At 45.3% G+C, this 27,114-nt stretch overlaps 1 protein-coding gene and 1 pseudogene across 1 annotated transcript in view; one reads left to right on the forward strand and one right to left on the reverse strand.

Moving 5' to 3' along the window:
* Positions 1 to 1,383, reverse strand: part of Pard6g (par-6 family cell polarity regulator gamma) — a 67,230-nt gene extending 65,847 nt beyond the window's left edge. The window contains exon 1 of the mRNA XM_041640792.1: positions 1,177 to 1,383. Coding sequence (XP_041496726.1) covers positions 1,177 to 1,248 — 72 coding nt within the window. The 5' untranslated portion in view covers positions 1,249 to 1,383. The remainder of the gene's footprint in view (positions 1 to 1,176) is intronic.
* An 8,985-nt stretch (positions 1,384 to 10,368) lies between these two features.
* LOC121440122 overlaps positions 10,369 to 27,114 on the forward strand; it is a 99,048-nt pseudogene continuing 82,302 nt past the window's right edge.

A 27,114-nucleotide genomic window follows, 5' to 3' on the forward strand; every position in this document is an offset into this window, starting at 1 on the left:
TCCTTGGGGCTGATCAGTAGTCTAATGATGTACCACCTCCCTGGAGACCAGGAGAATGGACCACAGGCCGTAGGCCCATAGGAAGCGTTGGCTGAAAACTCACCCTTGGTGACCTGGACCATTTCAGCAGCTCCGCCTTCTTCACACAGAGAACCACAGCAACTAGGCTACTTATCTTCGAGAGTCAGTAAAAGGCTCAAGGGACTTCTCCCACCCGACCCGGAGCAACAGCAGCTCCTTCTCCATCCTGCAGGGTCCACGCTGCAGACCCTCCCAAACTCAGGCGTCTGCAGTGAAGGAGCCGCCCCCGCAGAGGGGAGAAGCGCCAGATCCTATCAGCCAATTATCCAGACACAGGGCAACCCGCAAGTTCGGGCACGCTCTGCCTAGGCTCAAGCAGCGGGAGGGGCCGGGGCGCGCCCAGGGGGTCTGAGTCTGTGCTGGGGTCGCGCCCCAGAGGATTGCAGTCTGGTCTGGGGGTTCGCCCTGATGGGAATTTCTGAGTCCAGGTACCCTAGGGAACTGGGGGAATCTAAGCCGGGGGAGCGTCTGGTAAAGATATCTGGTTAGGAAGAGTGCTCAGGGCTTGGTCGAGAAAGATTGGACCTGGGCCAGGTGTATGATCAAGGGGTCTCGGCCTGAGGGTAGAGGGCGCCTGGGGCTCCGGGTCTGGTACCCAGCGCTAAACTGGGGGCTGGGCCAGGGCCCTGATTTGGGAGCCGATCGCCAGTCTGCTCCTCACAGCCCAACAGGCGGTGCAGCCAGGGCCCCCTTCCTGATTCTGGCCCCCAAAGACCCCTCCACGACCAGAAACCCAGCAGCCCCAGCTCCTAGATCGCCCCGGAAACACAGCCCTCCCCTCCAACGTGTGGCGCGCCCGGGTCATCTCTAGTTCGTGGAACAAAAGAGCAGCTCTCGTGGAGCGGGTTCAGAGCCTGCACCGACTGTCCCATGGCCCTCGGCCGCCGGGCTTTGTGTTCGCACAGGGAGCAGGGAGGACCGCCGGGGTCCCGGAGCACATCCCACGGACCCTGCGCAGAGGCATGCAGCGCCCAAGCTCCAAAGTTGTCGACGCCGGTCGCCTCCCACACCGCTCCAGTTTCCCTCCGTGGGGTGCCCCATTCATTTGCCAGGGGAACGGGTGCAGACGGCCACGGTGGGCCTCGGGCACTTTACCTTGCTCTTGACTTCCACTGCGCTGCAGTCGTAGAAGCGTAGGGTCTGAGACTTGTGAAAACTCCGGTTCATGATTTCGGTCCCACTCAGCCTCGCCTTCGCCCTCGCCCCTCAGGGGCCACAGAGAGAGTCTCGGCGGAGACGCCCCCGGCCGTCTGCCCGGGCCCGGCGCCGGGCCCGCGCTCGCTAGGGCGCCCGGCTGCACGGTGTGAGGCGGGCCGGAGCTGGGCTGGCCGCGCGCCTCGGGGACTCCAGGGGCCGCGCGCGGGAGGAGCTATGGGACGCCTCCCCCTGAGTCCCGCCCCTAGCGCCCCGCCTCCGGAGCCCCGCCCCCAGCGCCCCGCCTCCGGAGCCCCGCCCCCAGCGACCCGCCTCCGAAGCCCTCCAGGGCCCCGCCTCCTATCAGGACCCTCCCACGCCACGCCCCCACCTGGTGCCCTTCCAAACGAAGCTCTAGGCCATCCACTGGGCTCGCGGTTTTGCCTTCCCCACAGCGGTCGGCCCCGGAAAGGGATTTTTGGTTGATTCCTTATAAGCACGCCAATGAGAAGCACCCCAGGCCTGATCCGATTGGGCTCCACCTGCCTGCCTTAGTGGCCAGGTTTGTGGGTGGTCCCGCCCTTGAGTGGTGAACCAGTCCCAAATTGTGATGGAGTTGCCGTTAAATCTACTATGTGGTACTGACGACGAGAACTAAAACTGTTTCTGGGGCGCAGCGAGGGTTTTTCTATGGCAGTTGGTAGGAAACAGGATAGGTTCGGATGGAGACTTACACCGTGGAAGACTTCTTAACAGAAAGCACTTGGAAAGAGGGGAGAAGAAGCCCGAGACGCAGCCTGTTCCCTAAAGAGATTGTAAAGACGTTAGGACAAGACACACAGACTTTAAAAACTACCTTCTCTGTGAGCTCGAGGTCAGCCTGGTCTACAAGAACTAGTTCCAGGACAGGCTCTGAAGCTACAGCAAAACCCTGACTCGAAAAATAAACAACAAGCAAACAAACAAAAATACCTTAAAATGTCTCACGAATTTTTGTAATTTGCAAGTTAATTAAAACTTTATTATAAAGTCACTGCACGGAAGTGGAAAATACAAGTGGAATTACCCATGGCAGGGGCCACTCAGCAATCACCTCTACTAACCTTTGGGTATATTTTATCTCTGTTTACTCTTTGTGCTAACAGAATATTTTATTGTAATTATTGTAATATATTTTGTAGAATTGTGACTGCTTTGCACATGTTTGTGTCACTACCTGGGCTACAATGGATGTTTTCATCAGTTGTTCTTAGAAAATGTTCTTAAAGATGCTTATGCGAATAAAGATATAGCTTATAATGGTTCTATTTTATTGGCTATGTTTGCATTTTGTACATGTTAATATTACAAGTGCTGAATTCCAGGTTTCACTTATTTTTGAGGCTCTAAAAATATTGACTCCTAAAATGGAATTTTTAGGTCATAGAATACATGTATCTCTAAGTTTTAAATAAAAATTGCCAACTGTATTCCTCAAAATGTAAGTTTTATTTAATTTTTGCTGTGTATTTATTGTTATAGGCCTGTGGTCATAGTGGTTTAGGGTTAAAATTTTCCCTTGGAACAAACTTCAGATTGTTCAGTGGGGCAGCTACATAGAACCCTGGACAGACACATGTGAGGCAAGCCAGAAAAGCACCAGGAGATGCACACTGGACACCGGGAGGTGCACACTGGACACCGGGAGGTGCACACTGGAAAATAAGAGGGCCGATGTGCTGGCTCCTCTCTTCCTTCTTTCCCAACCTGCCCCCTCTCAGAGCCCTTTCTTTCCCCTCCTATTGTTACCTCTTTATCTCCTTTACAGACCTTCACATTACCTCAGTCAGCCTCAAAGTTACTATGTAACTGAAGATGACCTTAAACTTCTCATCCTCCTGCCTCCTCCTCCACAATGCGGGGATTACATACATGTGTGTGTACTTCCACACCCAGTTTCATACAGAGCTAGGTATGGGACCCAGGAGTTCATGGTAGCTTTATTTGAAGGGAAGATGCCTAACAGTGCAGTCCTTCGGGCTTGTGGAAAGTCACAGTTCTGCTGCCTACTAGTCCCTCCGGGTGGACTGTCCTGAGGGTGGGAGAGACTCAGGAGCACCGAGAGGACTGAGTTCCCTGTCCTGATGGCTACTCCTGTTTGTCAGCTTGACTCCATCCAGAATCAGCTAAAACACAAGCCTCCAGGCACTCCTGTGAGGGATATTACAAATGGTGAACTCATTCCTACATCTTAAATCCCCTAATTTCTGAGGCTTTAAAAAAAAATATTGATTCTCGTTCAGATTACCTGAAGCAGAAAGACCCACCCTAACTGTGGATGGCAGCTTCTGGTGGAAGCTCAGCTAAAGGACAAGGAAAAAGCAAACTGCTCTTTGCCAGCTTGCTCTCACTCTCATGGGCATGCCCATCTGTCCTGCTGCTGCGCATGCTTTGCCAATTCTAGAGCCACTTTCTTTGGGCTTCCAACATAGACTGAAGACCAGCATCTCTCTAGGGATCCTCAGGCCTTTGAAAGGAAGTAGAGATCGACAGACCTAATCTTTCTCAAGGCAAGGCTTCAAAGAATCCATCTTAACTGGTAACCCTAACTGAGTGTGATGGCTGTGCCTTGTAGTTCCCGCTACCCAGGGCCAATCTAGGAGGATTGAGAGTTCAAAACCACTCTGAGCAATCTAGTGAGATTGTCTCAAAAACAATCAACAACTTACCCACCCCCGGTAAATGAATGTAGATTCTAAATATAGCCACTAGGTCAGTGGTTCTCAACCTGTGGGTCACAACCCTTAGGGGGGTTGAACTATACTTTCTCAGGGTCACCTGGGGCCATCAGAAAACACAGATGTTTGCATTATGATTCATAACAATAGCAAAATTACAGTTATGATGTAGCAACTAAAATAATGTGGTTGGGGTTTACCACAACATGAGGAACTATATTAAAGGGTCACAACACTAAGAAGGTTGAGAACCCTTGCTTTAGGTTGTCAGTCCTTGAAAGGGAAAAAAAGCACAGATCTTCAAAATATCGGATTTCTAGGTAAGTGGCAGCTGAGAGCCTTTTATCAGAAAGAAAGGAGATTGACATTGGCATCCTTGACTGCTTTTTCAGCTTTTAAAATAACAAAACACCCCTAAAGGAGCTTTTTCTAGGATGCTGAAGAAAAAACAGTATTGAGATTTACTAGATTATCCAGGCGGTGGAGCTCATGCTGCTGTCTACACCAAAGACGTCAGTACCAGCCAGAGCAGCCTGGACAGGAGTAAGCAAGCCCCTCACACCCCTGGAGCAGCCCACTGGAGAGCTCAGGAGTGGCGATGCCTGGTGGTTCTTACTCAAATCACCTTGCCTTCCCCTTCCCTACCCTATGGGAAACTTGGCAGCTTCTAGAAGCATCCACTGTGAGGAGGGCCAGGTGTGCTCCTGAGTGCTGAGACCAGTGTTGCTAAGAGGGGGCAGCTCTTACTATAAAAAGGGATACAACCCAGCCAAACGTCTGCTGTGCCAACGGCTACTGTTTCCCACCTTTGTCTCCCCGCCGCTCGTTCTTCATCTTCACCGCAGGTCCCCGTAGGAACCTTAGTGTGCAGAACTCTGCACATTTTGAAGTGTGGAGACCTGTGCTGTCCTTGTTTCTGGTCTCTGGATCTGGTGATGAAGACTGAGAGAAGTTAGCCTGCTGTGAAACGAATCAAAATAAATATCAAGCCCTGCTCTGCGCTGGGCTCCCCGGCACTTCAAAGAAAAGCAAACGATGCAAGTCCCGTCTGGGTACAAAAGATGAAATGCTGAAAATCTCATCATGGAACCTCTCCTTTCAAAGGGTACCTTGGTGTAAAAGCTCGTAAGAAAATGTGTTGAAATAATAAAATTATAAATGCGAAACATCCCCCGAGTGGGTCAAAGTCCGTTTCCTCTTAAGGCAGAGGACCCGGAACGAGTGTTCCATTTAGACTCCTGCTGTGGTTCATCAGGCATCAGTGTGTGTAGGAGGGACTCTGGAGGTCACAGTTCAGAGGATACTGGACACCCTGCGTACTCTGAGGACAAGGCCTGAGATCAGTTAGAACCCTGGGGGTGGCAGATGGCACCCGGGTGAATGCCAAGTATGCCCCGCCCACAGTTTTGCCCAGAGCCCATTTCAGTGTTATTGCAGGGAGAATGTCAAACGGGAGTGGCCTGGACCAGAGGGTGCTGCCGAGCATCCCGTTGTATCTCATCATCCGGTCACTGTCCCTCCTCGGGCTGTTCTCTGAGCTCATCTCCTGCCTCAAGTGTTTCCTGTCCCCCACCCTAGTCTTGATTGTCTATTTTATCTTCCTCTTTGTCTGTTGTATTTCTGTGTATATTTCTTTTTACTTCATAGATTAAAGTTTTCAAAGAGATAATCCCTTACTTCTTTCTTTTTTCAAAAAGAAAGCACCAGGGACTGCGTTTTGGAGACCTGCCCCCCACCCCCTGCTGCCTTTGCTTTATCTCCAGTGTTTTCCTGGCATCTCTAATGTCCCATCACAACTCTGTCTCTCTGTATTCATTTCCTATGTCTGTTGTGCTTCAACAGACTGACATCCTCAGGATGGCCCAATGGACCAGCCAATAACTAAACAGGTTCTGGTCCTGTAGAACAGCAGGCTCGGGTTTCTCTGGTACCATAAATGGTCCTCAGTGAAGTACAGGCGACAAAGGGGATCTAGGACTTGGGGGTCCTTCCTGATGGTAGGTGTTCTGTGCAAGTGGGTACCATCTGATCTCACCACCCAACAGGTAATGTGGCCTAGGCACCAGAGTAAGTGGTAGATTCATTTTTTTTCCAGCCACTAACAAGTTCTAACGGAGGTTGTATAATGTTAAAGGCCAAAGAAGATGTAGCAGGGTCACCCTCAAAGAAGTGGTTCAGCACACACCTACAGATCCTAGCTTTGAAGGCCCTCAACAGAAGGAGGAGGCAGAGAGAAGCAGTGGAGATCCACACTGAGGAGTAGATTTCTCTCCAGCTCCTGCTGCAGGCCCCGGGGGTGAAAAAACAGCCTTTTGAAGCCACTAGAGAACGCATCTAGGTGCACACCCCAGATCTCTGGTCTTTCTCCCCCAAACGTGAAGGTTGTGTAGCGTGGCTGTATTTTATGCATTATTATTGGTTAATAGCCACATTTCTACTAATCACTCAGGGTCTATTGTCATCAACAACCAACAAAGGGAGGTGCTTTTATGTTCAGGTTGTTGAGATATGATTTCCCAGGAAAATGTTCTCTAAGGTATGGTTTTTAATGCTCGGAAGGCGTTCCATGATGCTTGAATCGTGTGCCGCTGCATGCCAGGCAGGGTGTATGTTCCTCGGGTAATATAAAAGGTAACTATTAGAGTGGAAATAAGCAAGGGTCATGGTGAGGCTTGCTCTCGCTTTGATCTTCATCTAAAGGTGCACAAGTGCCCAGATTTTGCTCTCTACCTGCTCCCCGAGGATGTCTCTGCCTTTTTGGTGAGGATGATCTGGCCTGTGTGCATGATCTACAGCAAGGACCCAGTAGCAGCTCCTCCTGCAGACAGCACTCTCAGCCACAAAAGAATAAATTCCGCACATTCCAGAGCCATGTGGAAATTGTTGTTCACATCTGTTCACATGCTCCAAAGTGGCTCTGCTGGAAGCCTCTGAACCACTGAGTGCCCCCACCTCAGCCTGGAGCTTACTTACTGGTCCATGGGAGGCTGTGAGCGTGAGTCAAAAGTGAAAGGCGGGGAGGGTCAGCCTGCTTGCTGCGGCTCTGCCATAAACTCTGAAGCAAGTGTTTAAAACGCAAACAAAAGTACCTAGGGCATGAAATGAAGTCCTCATGCCAAGGATCACACTAGTCGTGGGTCAGAATCTCAAGTGTGTGTGTGTGTGTCTGTGTGTGTTGGGAGGGGTGGTGGTTCATGAAGCCTTATTCTGCTGAGCTGGCATATCCCACGGAGCGTGGTATCCTGGCAGAGAGACGTGGCCAGCTCAGTGGTGGAGCTTCTGTTTAGTATTACAGTTATCCCCGGGCACTCCTGCCAGGTACCTGGGAGGTTTGAACTCCTTGAAGGCTTTATAGGAGGAAAAGATGGGGAGCTTGCTTCCTTGTCTACTTCAACACAGTTTTGGGGTGGATCAGCTTTTGGCACTCTCAAGACAATGTTTCATTTGTCAGATTTTGCCATGGTGCTGTCTGCTGGTTACACAAACACCATGGAATCCTCCATGCCCTCTGGCTGTGGGCTGAATAATAACCCTGTAGCCAGGCATGCAGAGTTCATTCGTTCTAGCACCAACATGTCAGCTCTTCACTTTCAGATTGGGAGAAATCTCCTGGATGTTACCAAATCAGTTGGCTGTATGTCTAATATCCCTCACCCAGAAGATATGAACAAGAAAATTCATGAAGCCATTTCTGCTTCTCTGTGTAGCCCCAGCAGAGTAGACCAGACAGGGTTTGAACTCAGGGATCCATCTTCCTGCTTCTGCCTCCCTAACCCCAACCCTAACCCTGAGTGCCGAGATTGAAGGTGTATGCCGCCAGGTCTGGCATTCTGTAGCCATTCTTAATCCAAGGGAAGAGAATTAATAAGTAGCTTTGAATCCAGTCCTCTAGCCAGGAGGCCCTCTGTCTTCAGTATACATGCATCAGCATCTATGTACACAGAATCCATTTGCTTATCTGCCATGTCACTGGGCAGTGCTGGGGATATCGGTCTAGCATAAAGTAAATCAGACATAGGGAATAGACATAATGTGACAGGCATTGTGACAGGGGACAAGGAAAGGCAAGAGAAGCACAGCAAAGCCAACAGGACAATGAGGAGTTGGTCTTATACATCCCACTGTGAACCCTGATGTCCAGTCCCTGGACAAATTGAGAAACTCTCCACACCCCAACACATTTTCCTGATATGATTTCTGTCCCTTTCCAGTCTCCACATTTTGCATCCTCTTCTGGTGTCTTGGAATTATTTAACTGCAGGGAGTAAATGTAAAATCAAGGGTTAAGAAAGGCCCAGAAACTCGGTCTCCTGTCTTTTCTGCTTATACATATGTAACAGATCCTAGGTTATCTTCTTAGGTAATCTTTCTGGACACTTATCAGCTGAGGCTGCCAATAGGGGATGACCTCAATATTCTGCCCGCGTTGCTGTTTCCCAATAGGTTGTTAATGTCGGCCACCTTGGACTCTCTCCACACGGAGGCCGGCCTCTCACCTGCCCCATCTGAATGCAAGTTCCCCCAGCACACATTAGACCCATGCTTCTCTGTGGTCTGCAGAACCCAGTGCTGTCTGTGCCTGGGAAGCTGCCTCCATCTTCTCAGTGCTACTGGTACCTTCCATGTCTGCTACTCTGAAAGGCTCTGCTGATTCAAGCAGCCTCTGGGAGCTCTTGGTTTCTTTCCCCCGCCCAGTCTACTCTTCTTCCTACATGTTCAATCAGCTTTCTTCCAGGCTCTCCACCTTATTTCCACTCTAAAGAGAATAAGGTTTCCTTCAGCCACGACATGGAGGAACCCAGATCACCTCTCCCTAATGTGACTTGCACAGATTCTACCTAAACTTTTAAGTACCTGAGTTTAGAAATGATTTTTAAAAATGAAAATTCTTGTTTTTAATTTTAATTTTTCTTTATTTGTAGAAGGAGCGCTATGGCCACTTCATGCCACTCAGCTTCTGGCCACTGGCTAGCTTTACCCAAAATAATTACACGAAAACTGTATTCTTTTAAACACTGCCTGGCCCATTAGTTCTAGCCTCTTATTGGCTAACTCTCACATCTTGATTAACCCATTTCTATTAATGTGTGTAGCACCACAAGGTGGTGGCTTACCGGGAAGGATCTTAACCTGCATCCATCTTGGAGAGGAGAGCTATAGCGTCTGTCTGACTCTGCTTTCTTTCTCCCAGAATTCTGTTCTGTCTCCCCCGCCTACCTACGTTCTGACCTATCAGGCCAAGCAGTTTTCTTTATTAATTAACCAATGAAACAACAGATAGATAAAAGACCCACCTACATCATTTATTTTTTTGAAAATTTCATTCAAGTATACAATGTGTCTCAATCATATCCACTTCTTACTGCCCAACTCCCTGAGGACCCAATATCCCATCTCATCCCAACTTCAGGTCTTATTTATTAATTTTGAGTGACAAGTATATGAAAGGCTAAATTCTACTCATAAACTTTTTATGCTATAATTAATGTTGCCCACTATTGAAAAAATAAAAAGTACTGTGAACAGAAAGAGACATTAGAGACCACTCATCCTTTAGAAACTTGGATCCAACAGAATCATTGTTCTGATGTGTCTGATGTGTGTGTCTTCAACACACACACATGTATGCACACATGCAAAGCAACCTACTGAGTCTATTTATTGCTGCTCACACATGCATGTGTTCTTGGCTGAGCATATGGGATCGGGCAACCAATGTGGAAGCTCATCCCTGGAAAACAATATTTCTTCCACTTTCAGCCACCATTGACCACCTGTAGTTCTTCATCAAGGTGTAGGACTTTGTTGGATTGACCCCATCTACATTGGTTTGTCAACCGATATTGAGATTATATTTATTTTATTCAGGCAAACTATTGCCGAGAGTTCCTATGTTTCTTTTTCCTTGGCAAGCCTGGGTACAGTACAATCTTTCCACCTCCACCTCCGTGATGTTCCCTGAGCCTTAGTGTAGAAATTCATTACAGATGTATCAGTTGGCGATGACATGGACACTTGCTATCTATATTTGACCAGTTGTGAATCTCTGTAATAGACTCTATCTATTGCATGGACCACATGGACACTTGCTATCTATATTTTGATCAGTTGTGAATCTCTGTAATAGACTCTATCTATTGCAAAAGAATGTCCATGTTTGCCTGCATGCCACCATGTCCTTCCGTGATGATAATGGATTAAACCTCTGAAACTGTAAGCCACCCAATTAAATGTTTTTCTTTATGAGAGTTGTTGTGGTTGTGGTGTTCTTCACAATAATAGAAATCCTAAAACAGAAGTTGGTACGAGGGACTAGGGTACTGCTGTTATAGGGTTGACTATACTTTTGTTTAAAGGAATTTGAAATTTGGTACTTTGGGTTAGGAAAACAGCAGAATGCTTTAAGCACTACTTAATGGGCCATACTAGTAGAAACATGGAAGACAGTGGTGCTGAGAATGATTTGAACTGTGCGGGTATGGCTCAAGAGGCTTCAGAGGAGAAGAATTTCAGTATGTTACCTAGAGAAATTTTTGTGAAATTTTGTGAAGAAAGTGGCTGCCTTTTACCCTTGTCTGGAGTCTGCCTGAGGCTAAAATGAAGAGATTTGGATTAATTTTGTTAGTAGAGGAAATCTTAAAACTGTCTAGTATAGACTGTCATGTGGTTATTAGTGTTAACTCTAATGAAGATTTATCATAGAAGGGAGAAATTTGAGAACCACTGACCTAGAGCCAAGGAAGGCAACTGGAGAACACAGCAACTCCCAGTCCTTCACTTAGCCTTGTGTTGTGAGTTCATTTAAACTCCTTCCATCTCTGATCATCTGTACATCTTGCTTTTAGTTCCCAAATACTTCAGCTTACTCTTCAAAAACAGATACATTATTTAAAGGATCTAAGAAACTGCTTTTAGTATGCCTAGTAAGGTCAGTTGTTCAACAGTCAAAGCTGAAACACTCAAGACACAGCAAATCAAAGTAAACATGACAGACATGCACTTCAGAAGAGCATTGTGACATTATGCCACCAATATGTCCCGGAGAGCTGCGTATGTGTGCAACGGGCCAAAAACGCTTACTTCTATTTCTGAATTCTCAAATGCTAGAGATTTGCGATTGTGCTCCTGAGTCACATGTCACAAATTGTTAAACAAAATTTCCTCCATAGGCAAATACTATCTTCTTTGCTTTGTTCTCTCTGGCAACACTTCTGTATGAGTCAGGGTCCTCTATAGAAACAGAACTGATAGAACATATCCCAGATAAATATATGTATGTAAATGTGTGTGTATGTGTGTGCGTGTGCATGTATGTGTGTGTGTGAATGTGTATGTGTGTGTGTATGGGGTTATCAGAGTGACTCACAGGTTGTAGTCCAGCTAGTTCAACAATGGTTGTCTACCAATGAACAGTCCAAGAATCCAGTAGTTGTTCAGCTGATGAGGCTGGGTATCTCAGCTGGTCTTCAGTAGACAACAGATTCCTGAAGTAGTCGGCCCTGATGCCAGTGAAAGAATGAACTTGCTAGTGAGAGTGATGGCAGCCAGGCAAAGACAAAGAGAGCCAGCTTCCTCCTCCATGCCCTTTACATAGGCTGCCACCAGAAGGTGTGACCCAGATCAAAGGTGGATCTTCCCACTTTAAAAGATCTGGATTAAACGTGGATCTTCCCAACTCAAAAGATTTAATTATGAAAAACAAATATATCTCACAGGTATACCCAGCCACTCAGGTTTTAGCTAATTCCAGGTGAAGTCAAGTTGACAGAAAAACTGGCATTGCATTCCAAAGCTTTAACTATATGCTAAGAAATTTGTCCTTAAACCTGGAGATGAAGAAATTGAGAAGTAGCCTTCTAGGAACTGAAGGTATTACTATACCCAGGACTTACTTAACATTGCATATGTTTTATTTTGTTGTAAGTTTTATCATTCAAATATTTTACCAGTTTAATTAAAGTACTCAAACACAAAAATATCAGTTTGGATATACACTCAAAAAGCATGGGCAGCAAGTTCTCTGCACAAGGGTAAGGCCAAGAACGGCAATGTTGAGTTAACATGCATGAGGAATTTTTTCTTTTTGAAAGTTTTTATTTATTTTTATTTCATGTGCATTGATGTTTTGCCTCTGTGTGTGAGTGTGGGGGGGGGCGCGTTGGATCCTCTGGAACTGGAGTTGCAAACAATTGTGAGCTGCTATGTGGGTGCTCAGTATTGAACCCAGGATCTCTGGAAGAGCAGTCAGTGCTCTTACCTGCTGAGCCAACTCTCCAGCCCAGGAACTTCTCGTATACTTGAGACTTTTCAAAAATGTTCTTCATCCATTAACTTGGACGAGAAGACTCAATCATGCAGCAACTTCCTGGTTATCTTGTTCTTACAAACTTCCTGCCTCTTCTTCAGTGATGTTTAAGAGCTGTATTGTAGATGTATCAATGGGGCCTGGGCATCACACGGCTGCTTATTCTCCACATTTTGACTAGCTGTGTCTTTATAGAATGGTCCATTTGTTGCGACAAGAAGTCCCTTTGATAAGGGGTGAGAGTTTCACTTAGTTGTGGGTATAAGGATAAGATTTAGAATGTAGTTAGGCTGATTTAAGAAACTAGCATTAGTAGATTCTCCTTTGAGATCAATGACCTCACTAACTACTTACTAGGTTTCCGTGATATCTGAACAAGGGTTTCAATCTGGACATAACTAATTTCAACTAGATTGAAGATTTTCATATGACAGCACACACCCGCAATCCCAGCGTTCATGAGGCTGAGGTGGGAGTACAGCGAACTCAAGCCCAGCCTGAGATCTCAAATATATAAACAGAACAGAAAAAAATCAAAACAAATTAATTTGCATTTCTCCAAAGAACCCCGGAGACTATCAGGCTAAGAAAGCACTTTGACTTCTGCAGAGCTACTAGTGTGACCGTAGCTCTGAATGAAATGAACCCCCAGTCTATTAAAACCTTAGCTGACAAACAGCACCATAAAGGGCTCCTCGATTAATAAAACTGTGCTTAATTAGTAGAAATTAGTTTATAACCTCGAGAGTTGGAGGAGTCAAAACATTGGCTGTGAGAACAAAACAAACAGGCGTGACTGGTTGTGTCTCTGGCACTGCTGTAGTCTGACCGTCCTTCAGTTCTGCTGCCCAAGCTAGATTAGATTCCTTAAAAACAATATCGTTCATGAGAGAGTTTTATAATTTATTTATAGTGTTGTGAGAGTACCATTTATTGATTTCCATAAGTCTGAAGTAGACATCACCAGATTACACCCATCACTCTTGCCTTCTGAATGCGTCTCTAGCTAGCTCACTTGTCTAAAACTTTCAGGACTGTCTGGGCTAAATTTACCTCGAGTTAAAACTGTATATGCAAACTCTAAAAATCAAATTCGAGACTGGCGAGGTGGCTCAGCAGATGAAAGTGCTTGCTGCTGGGGCCTGAGGACCTGAGCTCAATTCCTAGAACTCATGGAAAGGTGGAAGGAGAGAAGTGACTCTCCAAAGATTTCTTCTGGTTTTCACACACATTTTCATGGCATATGCCTTCTCACATTAACACACACATCATATACACACTCACATTCACATACATACACACACACACACACTAAAAACCACATATACCCACACACAATAATAATATTAAAAAATAAACTAGTCTCTAAGCCACCACTGTGTGCCCACAGACCAACTGGTATACTTTCTTGTAATTGTTACAACTACAGCATTGTTCTGTGTAGCTGAAACCAAGTTCAGGCAGTAAGCAGACTGAGAACCACCCACAGTAAAACATGGAGACTCGATTCTTTTTTCTTTATGATCGCACTAAATTCAGGAACAAGGCAAGGTTGTCCACTCTCTCCATATCTATTCAATATCGTACTTGGAATCCTAGCTAGAGGAGATCAAGAGGATACAAATTAGAAATTTGTATTTGCTATGATATTATAGTTTATATAAGTGACCCCAAAAACTCTACCAGGGAACTCCTACTGCTGATAAACACCTTCATTAATGTACCAGGATACAATATTAACTAAAAAAAAAACAGTAGCCCTTTTTTATATAGATGATAAATGGGCTGAGAAAGAAATCAAAGAAACATCTCCCTTCACAATAGCCACAAATAATATAAAATATCTTGGGGTATCTCTAACTAAACAAATGAAAATACCTATATGACAAGAATTTTAAATCTTTAAAGAAAGAAATTGAAGAAGGCACCAGAAAATGGAAAGATTTACCATGCTCTTAGGTAGGTAGAATTAACATAGTAAAAATGGCAATCTTACCAAAATAAATCTAGAGATTCAATACAATGTCCATCAAAATCCTAGCAAAATTCTTCACAGACTTCAAAAGAATAATACTCAATTTCATATGAAAAAACAAAGAAATCCCATAGCCAAAACAATTCTACATAATAAAGGAATTTCTGGAGGCATCAAAATCCCTGACTTTAAACTCTACTATAGAGCTACAGTAATGAAAACAGCTTGGCGTTGGCATAAAAACAGACAGGAGGATCAATGGAATTGAATCAAAGACCCAGACATGAACCCACACACCTACGAACACCTGATTTTTGACAAAAAAGCTAATAATATAAAATGGAAAAAAGAAAGCATATTCAACAAATGTGCTGGAATAACTGGATATCAACATGTAGAAGAATGCAAATAGATTCATCTCTATCGTCATACACAAAACTCAAGTCCAAATGGATCAAATACCTCAACATAAAACCAACCACACTGAACCTCATAGAAGAGAAAGTGGGAAGTACACTTGAATGCATTGGCACAGGAGATCACTTCCTAAATACAACTGCAGCTCAGTTCTTAATGAGGGATATGGGGCCTGAACCAGCCATCTTCTGTTACCAGATAAGGCTTCCAGTGGTAGGATTGGGTCACCAACCCAGCCACAAAACCTTTGACCTACAATTTGTCCTGCTTGCAAGGTGTGCTGGGGTAAAGGTGGCGCAGAATTTGTGGGAGTGGCCACAAATGATTGGTCTAACTTGAGACCCATGGCATGAGAATAAGCCCATGCCTGAAACTGTCAGGCAGGGCCGGGAACCAGAGGCTGGAGAGCCCAGAGACGTAGGATAGAACCAAACACAACTGGCAAGAAGAAAAGAAAACAGTCAACGAAATAGTAGGAATTCAATGTTAGTCTGGCCCAGTTCCCATGTGAGCATTATGGGTAAGCTGGTTATAAAGTTGACATTCTACAAATCCCCATCGCCACACTGTTATGAAACCGCCCAAGACTGGACCTTGGCAGGCCAAGGGGACACGCGGTGGGTGAGAGACATATGGTGCAGAGAGAATTTACCGTGCAGACAGAGTTTACATGGAGCATTATATTAAAGGAGGGGAAGGGAGTAGGGGAAAGGAAGGGAGAGAGGGGAGAGAGGAAGGGAGCTCAGAGCGGCCTCATAGGGGGGGGGGGGGAGGAGAGTGAGAGATAGAGAGGCCGAGAGGTGCAGAGAGAGAAAAAGAGGAAGTAGGTGGAGTTCCGCCTTTTAAAGGGACAGGATCTGGTGGGGGGGGGGGGGGGGGTAGGTGTGCCTGGATGCTAACACAGGTCTCTGTAGTGCTCTTTGCCATGATCCCAGTGAGGAGGCAATGATTCTATACTTGAGTAAATAATGTTTTGACCTGCTTTCTAGATGGTGCAGATACACGACGTGCACCAGCCTGCCTGGTCATTAGAGCACGGAACAGGTAATAAGACGCGAAGATGTAAAGATAACCTCACACGAACCGTTTATCTCCTGATGCTCATGCTTTTGTGTTGGCTCCTCCTAAAATGAGAAGTTGGTCCCTGGCCCCTTCAACCTAGAGTATACAGTAGAAATGAGTAGTCCTTACAAAGCCCGGTAAGCCTCGGCGGTCTCTATCACGTGACCCTTGTATTACCCTCCTGTGAGCCTAGCTAAGCTGCTTGAGAGACATGGAGAGAAGTAAGACGGAGAGGCTGTGGAGAGACATGCCTTGAGACTTCATGTGGTAACACTGGCACAGCCAACCCAGCCCCTCCCATCTGAGCCTGGTCGTCTCTTCTGTCTCCAAAGCACCGAGCCTCCAGGGAAACTCCCTGGATTTTCCTACTACAGCTACCGGGTGACTAGGAGGAAACACTGGAGTACTTCAGCACCCTGACAGGCAGACAAGCAGGGAAAGAGGCCATCATCAAGCGGGACGGCATACTTCCGGCTTCTTAATTTCACCCAAGACAAAGTCTCGGACTTCGCTTCTCTCCAGGTGGCCCCCTTCTAGCTGACCTGCCTGGACCATCCTAGGCAGGTTCTGGATATGAGCTGGGACTCAATCTGCCCACTCTTCTGCGTCTAAACTGAGCAATCCAAAAGGAGGGAGAATTTATTCCAGGACACTAAATCCACTAAAAATCCAGCATTCCAGGGGGAAATGGATTTAGAGTTCCAAATCTCCTCCCCACTTGCGGGCAGTCTGTCTGTCTTGTTGTGTGTGTGTGTGCGTGGTCTGTGCTTCTGAGAAAACTTGTTCTCTTGCTGGGACTGCTATCTTTCTCCTGCCTTCTCGCTCTTTAATCAGCAGAGAAAACTAACCCAACCCAAGAAGACCTCTAGGATAGTGGCACTCTTGGGGGCATGTCTTCCAGGATTTCCTCCGAGGATCACTGGCCCGTTAAGATCGGTATACACCAAATCAAGCCGTGAAAGGGCAGGGAGAAAGTCATCATTGATTGACCAGGGCTTCTCTTTTAATCTAAAATTGGAAAATTCTCCTTGCCAAGACGAGTGTGGCGGAACTCCCTGGCTGGCAATTTTGTTTCACCCTTTTCTCTGATAGGGAGGATCCCTTTGGAAGATTTTAGCTGTATTGCTTTGTATCTCAGACCAAGAGATTTTTTTTTTCCCCAGATAGTTTTGGCCAAATTGCCATGCTGGCAACCATCCCTTGGAATGAAGTCGAAGACCTCTTATCTGACTCCAGGGAGACTCCGCGAACTTTGCTCCTGATTCAAATCTTCACCTTTATCCTGCTAATTATAGTCTTCTCTAACTAGCAGCGGGAGTCTGTCAGTATCTTATCGTCCCTCTGTCTGTGTTTATCTCCCTTCAGTAAATCAGAACGGGGCCATTAGCAAAGCAGTTAAAAATATACAAGAGGTATTTAAGCAGATTAAGTTGTTTGGTAGTGCCAAAGCCCTGTGCTACACCTACTAGAGGCTGGTGAATAGACATTAACTACCACCCCCTACTGGCCTGAATTTGGCACGACTCGAAAAGAACGCTGGGCAACGCCTTGTGGGACCCAAGAGGCTGATCCAGAGAAAGTCATCTGAAGGAGGGCCTCTGTGGTGTCCTCTACTGGATTTCACAAGGAAGATTCTTCTGGGAAAAAAAAAACCGAGCACGTGTCTTGATTGCCTGTGGCAGAAGTGGGCAACTTTCTTTAGTGATACGTGGACAGATAGCATTAGCTTGGAAGCAGTTGGAAACATTAGTTTCTCTTTGTTCCTGTATTCTGCTCTCCCCCATAACCTCTTGTGACCCCATGAGAAACTGGGCATGGAAGCAGGGAGGTTCATGGTTAGAGAAGTTTCTCCCTGTTTTGTCTCTCCGTGGACATCACACACCTTCCCTATTTCCCTTGGCCAGCTGGGAACTTTTAGAACTGGCCTGGGGGCCATTGACTTATTTTTGGTTAATTATATGTTATTGTTTTACATGCACCTGGCCCCCTTCCCCAGTTCCCATCCTGCACGAGGCAGAGATAACTTTGGTATATATCACCCCTCAAGAGGACATTAAGCAGTTCTACAACCTCCTGGAAAAAAAGAAAACTCTTGGATGACAGAATCTTCTCAGGTTGGTTTGCTCGTTTATGGATGAAGTTAGGAGAGAACCGATGTGTTTTCAGGAGTTGAGGTGTCAGGAATCTCTAGAGTACATGGAAAACAACAGGTACTAGGACCACAGGCATAGGTACGCTGGGATTGTTCCCACTCTGGGACCTGGTCCCAGGGGCTATGTAGGGGGTCATGGCAATTGCCCCATCACGGGTCAAAGCTGCATCTATGGACTTAGGGCTGAGAGATCGAGGAAGCACAGGTTGTTGTCTACCATTTTGTTTTTCATTTTACAGATGGGGACAGAGGCCTCCAATATTCCCGCAGACTCTCTTCTGGCTTGCCTACTGGGCAGCTGAAGCAAGTTGAACTGCCAAGTGGTTAGGAAGAAAGCCTTCCTTCTTTTCTTCTATACATCCCAACTACCTCCAGGGTATGGGTTTGTGACCCCAGGGGGTCAAACCACCCTTTCACAGGGGTCATCTAAACCGTCAGAAAACACAGATATTTACACTATGATTCATACCAGTAGCAAAATTACAGTTATGAAGTAGCAATAAAAATAATTTTATGGTAGGGGTCACCACAACATGAGCAACTGTAGTAAAGGGTCGCAGATCAGGAAGGTTGATGGTCTAGAGGATGATGAAAATGGCCCTTGGAAGAAACCTTCAACTATAATGCCATCTTCAAATTATACTTCTTTTGTTGGAAAGAAGTCCTCCAAAATCCCCTCTGTCCAACTTTTCTGTTACCTGTGAGATTGTCTGGAGCTTGCCAAAGAGTGCAGGATGGACCCCAGACATTAACTGCTGTATTCTCCAACCCAGGAAAGAAGGACATGAAAGGGGACAAAGACTCTGACACAGGAAAATCCTGGGCATAAATGAAATGCCTCCAGGATCCTATTCTGACCTCTGGAGACCCAAGGTTCAAGGATAAAGCATATATTTGCTCCCTTTTCCTTTTAAGAAGATGTCAGGAGGAGAAAACAGAGTCATAAATGTCCACACTTCCTTTTCCCTCGCAGAACTGAGTAACATTGGAAGAGAAACTGGGAAGTTACACTGAGGATCTAGACCAGTGGTTCTCAATCTTCCTTATGCTGCTACCCTTCAATACAGTTCCTCATGTTGGGGTGACCTCCAACCATAAATTTATTTTTGTTGCTACTTTGTAACTCTAATTTTGCTGTTGTTATGAATCATAATGTAAATATCTGGTTTTCCATTGGTCTTAGGCAACCCCTGTGAAAGGGTAGTTTGACCCCAAAGGGGTCAAGACCCACAGGTTGAGAACAGCTGATCTAGATCAACATGTTCAACCATTTGAACTACAAGCTAGCCAGTCACATTAATTAACTTGGAGAGAAGTAATTCTATTGTCAGAACAAAAACCCCTTTAACAAAGAGGAGAGTACTGAATCACACTATCTGAGGGTAAATAACTTCCTCACTTCTCAGAGAGCAAAGACTTCCCCATGAGGATGAGGCCAAACCCTCCCAAAATTCCACTGGGACCCAAACAATGATAATGAGAATGCAAGAAAGAGAATTTCTTTTCCTGACATTATGGTCTCAGCAAGGCTAAGGCAAAACTCTTTACATACTCCCAGTTATCCCATGTACTCCAGAAGGAGAAAGAGGAGCTCATACTTTTCCTCAGATGAATGCAAGAGGCCATGAGGTGATACACTGGCCTAGGATCAGGACCACAGGGGCAGGGACTTCTGAAAGACAAACTCCTAACCCTGTCAGAGCCAGACATCCTCTCAAAGCTGACCCAGACAAAACGTTGGATGGTTCTGTCCTTGCTGAATTGCTCCTTTTATAACCTGGACCAGGAAAAAGAAATGAAAAAGGGCAAGTATAATGAATAATTAATGGCCACAGAGGTCCAACCTGATAAGGGTTTTTCTCCAAGGAATATGGCCTAGGTTTATGAGCTGATTGCTCTGTGGAGGGAATTTCTTGCATTCACATAATTTCAACTGGGATTGCCCTCAGAAAACAGCACCTTCCTTGGGACCCTGTATATGTTCAAGTGAAACCATTAGAAGAATTGGTCACTCCAGAACCAATCAGGTCGCAAATTGTCATCCTCTCCACAATGATAAGTCATGGACCTCCTATATTGGCCCCCATTATGCCCATTAATTTAGAGCATCCCTGGGCAGTTTTGACTGTAGAAGGTTGCCTTGATTAGGGTTTGTATTGCTGTGAAGAAACACCATGATTATAGGCACTCTTAGAAAGAAAAACGTTTAATTGGGGGCTGATTTACAATTTCAGAGGTTTAGTTCATTATCATCATGGCATGAAGCAAGGCAGCATGAGGAGAACATGGTGTTGGAGAAGTATCTGAGAGTGCTATACCTTGATTTGCAGGCAGCAGGAAGTAAGCTGTTCTATAGTGGGTGTAGCTTGAGCATAGGAGACCTCAAGGCCCACCCCCACAGTAACACACTTCCTCCAAGGTCCAACAAGGTCACATCTCCTAATAGTGCTGCTCCCTATTGGCCAAACATTCAAACACATGAGTATCTGGGGGCCATACATATTTAAGCCACCACAAGGACTATAAGGTGACGTTTATGATTGATTTGAGTACTTGGTTCCTGGCATTGTCTACTCCCTCTGATCTTAGATCCCCCAAAAACATAGCCATTCAGGGATTTTGGGCAGCCCTTAAAATGTTACTTTACTCACTTTTAAAATGTCACTTGCTTGTTCCTGGGAGAACTTCCACTATTATTATTTTTAAATAGTTCCCAGGCCCCTCTGTTGAGAAAAGACCTCTTATCAAAGCTCAAAGTCAAAATGCTTTTCCCTTTGGGAAGCACTGTTGCTTTCTCTAATAAATAACAATGCCAAGGCCTCAATATGGACACATGGCAACATAATGGGAGGCCTAAACTAGTTATTCCTGTGGTCATACATCTTAAAGAACCTATTCATTTCCCACATCAAAAACAATACCCCCTTAGGGCTAAGTCAGTCAGGGATTAGTTCCCCATAATTCAAGGACTAAAGAAAACAAGAATTATTGATTGACTGTTCTAGTCCATACAACAGTTTCATTCTGGGTGTTGGCAATGGTCCCAACAAATGGGGGTTTAGTCTAAGACCTCAATCTGATCAACAACATGTTGATCCCACTCCATCCAGTAATCCCCAATCTGTATACTCTTCCCACTTAGATTCCTGCAATACTATCTTAAAGATGCTTCTTTTGTATTTTGTAAAAGATGCTTGCTTTTTAGGACTCTTCCTGTAGTAGAGTAGACAAGACACCTGGACTGTCCTCCCTCCGTGGTTTAGAGACATTCCCATTTATTAGAAAGAGCTCTTCCTCAAGATTTGATGGCATGGACTCTCACCCAGTGATCATTTCTATTCAATACGAAGGTGATGTCCTCTGTGGATCAATAGAAGAAATCATTTCTCAAGGGGGTACAGAATTCCTCCTTACTTTCTTGGCTGGCAGGGGCTGCAGGGTGTCTTAGTAAAAAATCCAAACATGCAAAACCAAAGCTATCTACTTGGGCCTTGTCAAATTAACCAGAGCTTTAGGCCTGAAGAGTCCCATTCATCTTGACTTTCTAGTTCCCCTAAACCCTTCAACGGATAAGGGCATGTCTGGGAGTTCCGGGTTGTTGTATAATTGGGTCTCTGATTAGACAGTTTGCTAAACCTATGTGTCAAGTGCTTAAGGAGCTTCAGGCTCAGGAACTCACCAAGGCTAAGAGGACTCGAGTCCAAACAAGTATTTCCAAAGCTTAAAAGGTGGTGAGCCTCCTGCCTTGGGCCTGCCCACCCCGTCTAAGTTCCACATGTATGTATATAACTGAAAAATAGGACATTGAGTAATGATACAATCCACAGGTGTCTTCTTACAGCCTGTAGGACACCTCAGGAAAGAATTAGGCTAGGTGGAGAAGAGATGGCTTGGATGTTGCTGCTTCTGGGCTGCGATCCCCGAGGTTCAAAAGTTTATGCTTGGGCGCCCTCTCATGGTTCACATACTCTATGGCATAGAGGACATCCTAAATTCAAAGGAAAATCTGTGGTTGACTGACTGCAGGACCTGAATCCAGTTATCTATCAGAGGAAGGGAAGGAAGGCTCCACCCCCCCCCCCCCGCGCCCAGAGAGGTCTTCATGAAAAGCTACACACATATGTGTAGCTCAGATCAGCCCACAGAAAACCCATATCTGGTTCTTTGTATGGATGGAGACTCTCTGCAAAGGAAGACATTCGATATGCAAAATATGTAAGAGTCACCAATTCTGATGTTTTCGCCTCAGGACCAATATCTCTGAAAACCCCAGTGCCTGACTAGCAGAGCTGATGCCTCCCACTTAAGCCCTGGAACTGTCCCAAGAAACAAGAGCCAGTGTCTATATAGACCCCTCCTCTTCCCCCTCCAAACCTGGTCCTCCATACACATGTGGCCACAGGGAAGGAAAGGACCACCTACTGCAGCTTGGACTCCACAAAGCACTTCCAAGATATCCCGAGGCTCCCATATGTAGTTGTTTTGCTCACTCAGATGCCTGGGATCTACTGTCCTGGGCACCAGAGGGAATGACTCTGTAGCAAAGGGAAGAACTAATAATTAACTTTGAAGCCAAGAGGGCTTCCCTGGAGTGCACAGAGTGCCTTATTCTCTGATGGAATCTTTGCTGCCTCTCAAGAGACCCAAATGTTCTTTAGAGGAAATGGCCTTTGCCTCTAAGATCAGATAGAACCGACCCCCTGAGGATGGTGGCTAAGGACTAATGACCAACTGTCATTACCAAAGACCCTACAATGGGAAGACTTAAACTTCCCTTATTAGATGTATTGCTTGGATTCCCTGGAAAAAAAAAAAGATGTCCACAGGGAAGAGTTTAGAAGAAACTGTCCAATCAGCATTACAGGGATATAGTATAAAATCACCCCCTTTAATAGGCATTTCTAATCTCCAGAGACTCAGAGGCAGGTCACTCATCCTGGACTAGCAGCTGAATCTGACTCACATGCCCAATGGACACAGTCCCAGATACCTTCTAGTTTGGGTAGACACCTTTACAGGATGGATAGTGACTTTTCTGGGAAACAGAAGAAGCCCAGAAGTGACCAGGGTGTTTCTCTCTGAAATAATTTCCTCTGGAAGGCTGGGAAAACCGATGGTGTTAATGACAACATTTAAAGAAACAGATTTAAGAAACCCGGTCTCTGTAGTTTAGGCTATTGCCTCAGCTCTGCTCAGACACAGGGTCTCATGGTCTCATGATTTTAGAGGTTCATATGACCGACCTTTCTCCACAGGACTTTGAAATGATCAGATTTGTGACTCACATCATCCAGTTGGCAAAATTTCAGCAGATTTTTGTCAGGACTTCAGGCAGGACTTACCAGGGAGGAGCAAAAGGGACTTCCTACTTTCTGTTCCGGGGAATTAGTGCCAGTCAAGGCACCAGATTCCAGTAAAAGCCTTGCCTATCCAGAAGATGAGACACGTTGTCAGGGCACACACAGATGGGAACCCCTTCCACCTTGCCTGAAAGTCAGAGTGTTTGAGTTTATTTTGCTCTCTAAGCTGTTACCAACAGGTGTGGTTACAAACAAGAGACACTGGCCTAGGGTGTGGTTAGTAAGTATTTTGAGTATTGAAGTAGATCTGCTCCACCTGGACCAAAGGGCAGAGCATCCAAGTCTATTTCTTGTGTCAGCTAATGAAGTCTGTTGCCCCCCCCCTCCCCTTTTGGAGTGAAGTATGTAAGTGTGAGGAAAATAAACGAAGGGAATTCAGCATTCACTGAATGTCCCTCCTGATACTGCCCTGTGTTTCTGTCTCTTATTTCTCCTATGTCTCTGCTCCTTTTTCCTAATAACTCTAATCCTCCTACCCTGGAATGTATGAGTTTTTTCAAAGCTGTTTTTTGGCAATACATGGTTTCACCACGTGTGTCAACCCACTGGGGATGTAACCCAATATAAACCTAATATAACCCTAAGGAGAGGCACAGATAGGTTTTCAGCCCTACTCCTTGCTCTTTAGCTCGCCCACAGGTGTTGGGAGTGGTTACAGGAAAGAGGAATCCTTTTCAGGAATATTCTCTATCTTGGCTTTGACACTAATAAGACCACTTTATTCAATCCCTTCCAGGGTAGTTCCCATTTTAAAGACCAAAACCATTACTGTCAATGCAATGAATGCCCCAGTAGGAGGAAGCTAACTGGTTGTAACCAGTAAAGAACCTGATCAGTTACGTAAGATTCATGCAGTGTAGAGGTCTGTCCTAAGAGTTCTCTGCCCTTTACCTGTGGGACACTTGTGGGGCTCCCGAGTAAACAACCCCAATTGCTAGGAGATACTTGGAAGATTCCAGGTCTCCCCAAACCAGTTTAACCTAGTGACTAGAGGGACCATAGGCCCTCTAGAACCAGCCTTACCTTGTGGGCTGGACAAATCTTGGAACCATTCTGGAACACCTGAATGTTTGCTTACCTGGGAATGGTTTCTATGATTCTTACCCTTTGGTGGGATATTTCCTGATTCTGGACCCATCACTTCAACCATCACTGCTCTCAAGCCCCAGCCTTCTAACAAACCAATTTCTTCTAGTGGATGTCCAAACTTAGCCTAAAGAAACTACAGACTGTGAGTCCTAACAATTGCGGCCCCTCCTCACCATAGAAGGGACCTACCTTGGGGAATTGGTATGGGCCTACAGATTACAGGACTCAGAATGGGTAACTGTGGAGGAAATATACTCACTAGAAAAGGGGTCTCCATCTATCACAGGAGATAAGGTTGGCTTCTTATTCTAAGAGTGAGGGAGGGGCTCAATATCCTGATTGATGGAAACTCGAGATTAAATGAATGGATAGGGCCCACAGAGGGTATCTTCTAAGGATAAGCCTCTATATAACCTGGAAAGGAGCAGGTATCCAAGCTCAACATCGTATGCTCAGTACCCTAATTCAAATAGGATCTGAACTGGCCCACCTTCCTAAAAGCTGAAGCAAGATTTTCATCAGAATGATGCATCTCATCTCTGGAAAATGGCCTTACATAACTGCACAAGACATTCCTGTGTCCTGATCACCAATGTTCTATGACTGGATATGGCAATCATCAAACTCATAGGGTGTCTTAGTTAGGGTTTCTATTGCTGTGAAGAGACACCATGACCACAGCAACTCTTATAAAGAAAACAATTAATTAAGGGGGGTGGCTCACAGTTTTAGAGGTCCAGCCCATAATTATCATGGCAGGGAGCGTGGCAGCATGCAGGCAGACATGGTGCTGGCTACAACTTGATCAGAAGGCAACAGGGAGTCAATTAAGACACTGGGAAGTACTCTGAGCACAGAAAACCTCAAAACCTGCCCTGGGAGTGACACACTTCCTCCAACAAGGCCACATCCACTCCAACAAAGCACACCTCCTGATAGTGCCACTCCCTATGAGATTATGGGGGGCCAATTACATTCAGATTACCACACAGGGTTAGGAAAAATTATTCAGTGTACCTATATCGTGTCCATGGGACATTGCTGGCTGATCATATGGAACATAAACTTAGTGGGATTGCAATTCCCTCCCAGACTGTCAATTAGAAATGATATCTGTCTCTACCCTAAAACGAATGGAGCTCAGATTTTACACAGACCTTGCTGTCCCACCAAGAATTATGTTTGGCATGTGGGAAGCAGCATATATTATTATATGTATGCTGTCTAATGATACTGTTGCTCTCACTGACTCGTCATGGGAGGTTTCTCAACATTCCCTCTCCTCTGAAAGACTCTGGTGCATAGTTCAAGCAATTGGTCAACTACATTTCACCCTATTAAACAGGACTGACATCAACCATATTGTTGAAGAACTCTCCTTATTAACCTTATCTCTTTATGTTCTTGTAAGGTTGTGACCGAAGAGATCCATCAGACCAACTGATGAGCGACTCTTCCAGCCTGTGGCAAACCAATGGCCTTCTTCACAAGGCACGACTTGCAGTGGACAGTGGTGGCAAAGCTATTAACCTCATTGATTCTTGTAACAAACATGAAAAGGGTTCTTTGGGTGGTTTTATTGCTTGTTCTCTTCCTCTAATAAAGGAAAAACTGCTCCAACTGTTTGTTTTCCTCATACTGTGTTTTAGTAGTAGTAACAGATTACAACAGTGGTTATAACCTCACTCTCTCTGTGTTACAGGTGCTATCTCACTGGTGTGGTATACACCAAGGGGACACGATGTCAGATGGCTGCCTTCACTCTGGAGCTCTGTCATCTACCAAGTTCGACCTTGGCTTCTTATGTAACCATCCTCTGAGGCACTATGACTGCTGTCTGTCTCCACGCTGCTCATCTTGTCAGCAGGAAACAGCCAAAGACACTGCTGTGATGGTCCCTAAATAGCACTTAAAGTGACCTGGGTGTGGTGTGTGTGGGAAAATGGAGGAGTCAGATAACACTTGAAGTTGTTGGGGTAGAAAGAAGAAGCCATAAATAAACCACATAATGGCATGGGATTTCTAAAATTTCTAAGTATTGTTCCAATCTCTCCTGTCACTCAAATCTATACACCTGTGTGTGTGTGTGTATAAATCTTCACTTGGACATCTAACATATATGTGAAAATAAATGTGTGTAAAATCACACCCCTAATGTTAGTGACCTTGAATTTACTTTTTCGTTTTCTTTCTCATTGTAGTAATTGGAAACTTCACCTTGTCAGTTACTTGAGTTGACACCCCCCATGCTGTACTCATTCTTCTTAAACTGTTATCCTTCACCTAGCCATCTGCAAACCTTGTTGACTTTATCAAACAATTTCCAACTTTATTAACTTGATTCTAGGCGCCTTAGCTCTCGTTTTTATAATTACCCCTCCTCACTCTCCATTTCTCTCAGTGAATGGGAATGGGAATCCTTTAGAATATGTTAGTTAACATCCATAGTTTCCCCTGAGATTCTGAGGTCTTCTGAACTCAACTCAGTCAGTCCAAAATTCGTCCTGTTTAACTCAGTCCCTACATAATCTCACATGTGACATGTCCCTGACTTCACCTGCTGCTTGGCTGACCTTCATCCTTTTTATCTATCACGTGGCCCCTTCTTTTCCTTATCCATCTCTGCTCTAGCTATTGGTTTTTAATTCTGCTGTTGATGAGGCCTGGAAGACTCTGTTCCTAATGTAAACATTCCATGTTCCATCCAGCCTTAGATTCTCTAAGAAAAGAGAAACCCCCTGGCCATCATATAAAAAAATAGCCACCCACTGTTCTGTTGGAAGCTGTGAACCCCCAGATCCTGAATTTCTTGTAAACAACTT

The sequence above is a fragment of the Microtus oregoni genome, unplaced genomic scaffold, assembly GCF_018167655.1.
Source record: "Microtus oregoni isolate MIOR12 unplaced genomic scaffold, Mior012 000065F_ref0000479, whole genome shotgun sequence".
Classification (NCBI taxonomy): Eukaryota; Metazoa; Chordata; class Mammalia; order Rodentia; family Cricetidae; genus Microtus; species Microtus oregoni.